Below are 5,000 nucleotides of genomic sequence, written 5' to 3' on the forward strand. Positions count from 1 at the left end.
CATTCAAACGTTAACCGTAATGCAAATCCAAAACCAATGTTGAAATAAGGGACTAATATCTCGCATGGGGACGGTGAGGTAAGCAACTAGCCTAAAAATATTACCTTTCCGGAAACTTGCTCAAGTCTGACTTCTTGGAACGAGTTGCTGTGACAACAAAAAAAGGGTAAAATACAAATATATTTTCAACTTGTCACCGATTAGGACGTGTCTAGAATCACCAACAAATTGACACGAATCACAGCAGAAGTCACCGAGCCCGGCCAACTTATGAATAATGGGCAATTTTGCACCAGGATCGAAAACATGTGCCCAACACAAAAGTAGGGATGCGTTCTTCTTTGTGGAACGCAGTGATAATAAACACTTCAAGTCGACGTCAATCTAGGCTTGTATTCTGGTTACCTTGAGCTGCAGTAGGATTCGATTCAACTTGAAGAATTACAGCCAGCACTGCATCAGCGTACATGTCATTCACAGGATTAGCCACCCACTGAAAAAATTAAATATGATTGTACATGTAACGGGCCATATCTGTATTCTCGCGATCGTACTGGAACGAGCATTGAATCGAGGCTGAAACGGACCACTCAGCGATTACGCTTCTGAAAGGGAAGACCTCAGACAGCAATGACCAGAACCAGATTGCTGACCAGCGGTTTTCGTTAAAGCAATGGTTTGCTCGGGGTGCTCAGTCTCGCGGGCTCAGAAAACCTGGTTGTGGTCATTGTTATTTAAGGTTTTTCTTCTGAAAGGCCGCACCAAGCTGCGTAAAGTTGACAAGAGTGGCAGTTGTTTGTCCCACAGCCGAACTGGCGAGAGGCATGGGTCCACCCAGTCCTGTTCTGTCTGCATTTCAGTTTTGGAAGAATTTTTGCATTGCAAAGCAGTTTGTCACGTCATCTCAGGAATAGGCCCCCGCCTCACACCAGCTCGGCGACGGCCAACCGCGGTTTTGTAAAATTTTACTGCGCACCAATTGTGAAATGTCGAAGTAAAAACGGCGGAATATTTTTTGCAATGGCTGAATAGATTATCTCAATACCGAAACACATCCGAGGTAAGGGACACGTACTTTAAAAAACTCGATTTATATAACACCCAAGCAAAGCTCATTTCCACTAAAGTCGACCGCATCATGGCAACACGTCCTCGCGCACGAATTTGCGATAATCCCGAATTGCCAATTTGATTTGCATTCACTATTATCGTGAATTTTGGACGTTGTGTTCCAGGACTTGTGGAAGCAGAGAAAATAAGGAAATAAAAAAAGTCATATGCGTGGATTGGATTTGAACCCGGAGTTTCAACTCTATTGGAACCGCTTCTTTCCGCTTTACCACTGCAGATCAAGTCACAGCCTTTCTCAAAAAAGAAAAAAAAAAACAAAACATTTATTTAAGTCTACCATTGAACATCGCTGCTGAAGAATAATTAGGCCTAAGCTAGATTAATAATTTAGGACTAAGCTTTGAATTTAAAATCTTTAGCTTTGTCGTGAAGTTTGGAAACCGGCCTTTTGTGGTGTTTAATGTTGTTTGTTGGCGAGTGATAATACAGCATTATCAAATAGTGTTTAAAATATTGTCCCTGAGCAGCTAGCGGTGTGGTGATCGAGTGGTTAGGTGACGGGTTAATCACCATTCCCAGGTTCAAGTCCTATGTCCATACACTTGGGTTGTCTTTTCAAACAAATATGACCATTTCCCTCAATCCATATCAAGCTTTCAGTCTTCTAAATTCACGATAATAATGAATTCAAAGCAAATAAACAATTCAGGATAATCGCCAATTCAAGCGCGGGAACGGGTTGATTATGGACAATCAAGAGAAGGAAGGACTTTACGAGCCTGCCAGCAGGCTCTTCCGTTGAAAATAGCGCGCGGTCGAAACATAGGGGCTTGGTTACAGCGCGCTCGACCGAGCGCGCCATTTTCAACGATAGAGACTCCTTGCAGGCTAGGACCTTCACATACATACATACATACTTAATTGACCACTCCCCATAGGGGCTTTTCAGGGCCAATGAAACACAATCAACGAAACGACAAAACAACAACAACAACAACTGTTAAGAATCCCAACAGGCCGGAGGCAAACCAGGCCGAGAGGTTGAACCGGGGACTACAACGATGAAATAGAGCGGGTGTTTGAACCCGAGATCTCCGTATCTCAAGGCAGGCACTCTAACCACTAAGCCGCACTGCCTCCTCCAAGGCTGGGCGAGCGTAAAGGATTTCTGAAAAGAAGAATGCGCAATTTTACACTCAAACGACATTGAAAACGGAAATAATAGCCTTTGTGGACACCCTGCGATAAAGAAACGTCAACTGAAAACAAGGAATTCAAAGAAAGAACGTGTCAGTAAATACCTCCACAACAACGCTTCTTTTATCCTGAACAACGGTAATAGCTTTAAATACTTTCAAGGCAAGTTTTCCTCCTTGTAACGTAAGTTGTTCCACTTCTCCCGCCAAGTTCTCCATACATTGAAGAAGCAGCGAGAAAGCGCCGTGAAATGCTACAGTCTGCTTCTACAAAAATACAAGAAAAGAGTTGGGATGAGATGATATTTTCAATGGCTGTTACGCGGGGATACCCCGGGGGGGGGGGGAGGGGGAGGGGGGGACTCACTTATGAAAAGGGTGGACATGCTCGTCGTCTCGCTCCGGGGTGTAAATTTCGGATTTTGGTCTCACTTAGGGTGTTTTGGGCAAAACGCCATCATATGTGGCCGTGAAGGTCTCCTTTGGGGTTGCGCGCGAAGAAAAATAAAAATACGTATTTACTACGTTTTAAATATGGTCTCTTTTAGGGGTCGAAAGAACCTGGGCAACGCCCAGATTGCTCTCCTTTAGGGCTTTCATTCAAAACCTCCGGCTAGCATCCCCACCCCTTCATATGCGAAGGGGATCGGAAGAAGTCGGAAAAGAGTATCCGAGAATCCGAGTGCTCCTTTGCAGGCGTCCAATCTATAACGACCCACTTTAATGGCCTGGCTCCCACAAGTCTCCTATAGCTCAGTGTTAGAGCATTCGAACTAGTCATCGGAAGGTCGTAGGTTCCGACTCCTGCAAAGGAGCACTTGGATTTTTTCCGAATATCCCCGAGTCCTAGCTTCCCCGAGTTTCCTATAGCTCAGTTAGAGCATCCGAACTAGTCATCGGAAGGTCGTAGGTTCCGACTCCTCCAAAGAAGCACTCGGATTTTTTCCGAATATCCCCGAGCCCTAGCTTCCACAACAGGGCTCGAAATAACGGCCGGTCAACGGACAATGTCCGAACTGATTTGGGAGTTGACGGGCAACCATTCATCTTGCCGGTAATGTTGACCGGACATATTTGATCGTTTTCAAAATGAAAATTAATAAATTAAAATCTCCATGCTGTTCAGTTGTTTCAGTTGTAGCAAGTCGCTGTGTATTGTCATTTGCGGAACTTTGATCTGAAATCCTGGGTGAAATGCAACAAGAACCGTTGTTGACGATGAGTGCTTTAAAGTGCTATAAGCTCTAAGCAACAACTTTTTTGGAAATATATAACGCCAGTTTTGGTTAATGGGCCCCTGTTTTAAGAGTTATTTATTTTACATAATTTGACAGGCCAGAAACGGTACGTGACCGAGCTAAAATGAATTTGGCCGGTCATCGTGTCCGGAGACTCTCCGAAAATTATTTCGAGCCCTGCCACAAGTCTCCTATAGCTCAGTGTTAGAGCATTCGAACTGGTAATCGGAAGGTCGTAGGTTCGGTGCTGCCTTACGATCACACGGATTTTTTCCAAGTATCTCCGAGACACCATTGAGAAAGATCATCTCTTCAATTCATCCACCGGGGTCTCAGTCATTCATTTCAGAACAGGCGAGGTTTTCGTCTTCCATCTTTCCGAATTACGGAGCTTGCTAAGTGGCCAGGAACGAGACGACTCGACGAGCAGAACGAGGAACTGGAGCCTAGTGAAAGTCGTTGTTGGAAAACCTCCTAACGAAACTCTACAAATCGCCTGGAAGAAGCTCATAGAATTACCTTCCAGAATTTATTTAAAAGTGTAAAACACCAAATACACAAGCTTTTTTCTGACAGTTTTTTTAAAATTGTCAAAACAGCCCGCCGACATTTTTATACCTGTGTTAGGACGCTTGTAGCCAGTTCGGTATAATCTGCGAAGAAAGAAAGGAAAAATGATATATTTGAATTATCATAACAGCCCTTACTAACTTTTCATCTTATTAAGTAAATAAATTACGGAACGCTCCCAGGACGAAAAACACACACAACACAATATGCACACAGCCTGCGTGGTTGGGATCCAAAAGAGAAGGGGGATTGGGTACGAAGAACTTCGGGTGCACGAGACGCGAAGGGCGCGCGAAGAGGGAGGGATTCGCGTGTCAAACGTTTTCGTGCCCAATCCCCTTCGAACGCCTCCAACAAAGGCAATATGTACTTACTGTGCTTGACCGCCCCTCACAGCGACTATTCAGGGCCAATGAAATAAATTATTGACAGAAGCACGACAAAGCCTTAACAACCCCAACTGATGAGAGGCAGACCACTTGGCAATTTTCAAGCGAAGCTGAGAAATTGAAACGGGGCAACCCAGAACGACATCAACACTAAAAACCAATAGTGATTTTACTCCCACGCGATTTCACGCCCCTCAGCGCCGGCTGCGTGCATTTCATGATTGGCTCATTTAATTGACCACGTCAATTTGATTGACCAAAGTAATTCTTTACTGATAGAGCACAAGCAAGACTTGAACCCGTAAACTCCGGAATGAAAGCTTTGCGCCATTTCCACTCAGTCAGGCTGCTTCCATAAACAAGCCGCATTCTAGTCACCAAAGAATCGGATATTATGTCTGCGCATGCTTGACCTAAGGCTCTGGGAAACTCTATGTAGAAGAACGTAGGGTTCTCATTGCTAAAAATTGGCTAGTTGAACCTTACGTCGCTTGCTCACTCCTCGTACTAACATGAGTGCACAAATCAGAGACGCT

General features: G+C 44.5%; 1 protein-coding gene across 3 annotated transcripts in view; it reads right to left on the reverse strand.

The window, feature by feature from the left end:
* Nucleotides 1-5,000, reverse strand: part of LOC138018531 (cleavage and polyadenylation specificity factor subunit 3-like) — a 36,143-nt gene that overhangs the window by 7,551 nt on the left and 23,592 nt on the right. For 2 of the 3 annotated variants that reach the window (XR_011126040.1, XM_068865189.1), the window contains exons 22-25: nucleotides 4,124-4,158; nucleotides 2,373-2,534; nucleotides 406-493; nucleotides 105-147 (exon numbers count right to left, since the gene is read on the reverse strand). Coding sequence is in view for 2 of the 3 variants with exons in the window: in XM_068865189.1 (XP_068721290.1) it covers nucleotides 105-147; nucleotides 406-493; nucleotides 2,373-2,534; nucleotides 4,124-4,158 (328 nt within the window). In the remaining variant the exon portion in view is untranslated. Of the gene's footprint in view, nucleotides 1-104; nucleotides 148-405; nucleotides 494-1,988; nucleotides 2,240-2,372; nucleotides 2,535-4,123; nucleotides 4,159-5,000 lie in introns of those variants that run through there. The other variant, XM_068865190.1, reaches the window with a different exon arrangement.

Source organism: Montipora capricornis, chromosome 10, assembly GCF_036669925.1.
Source record: "Montipora capricornis isolate CH-2021 chromosome 10, ASM3666992v2, whole genome shotgun sequence".
Lineage (NCBI taxonomy): Eukaryota > Metazoa > Cnidaria > Anthozoa > Scleractinia > Acroporidae > Montipora > Montipora capricornis.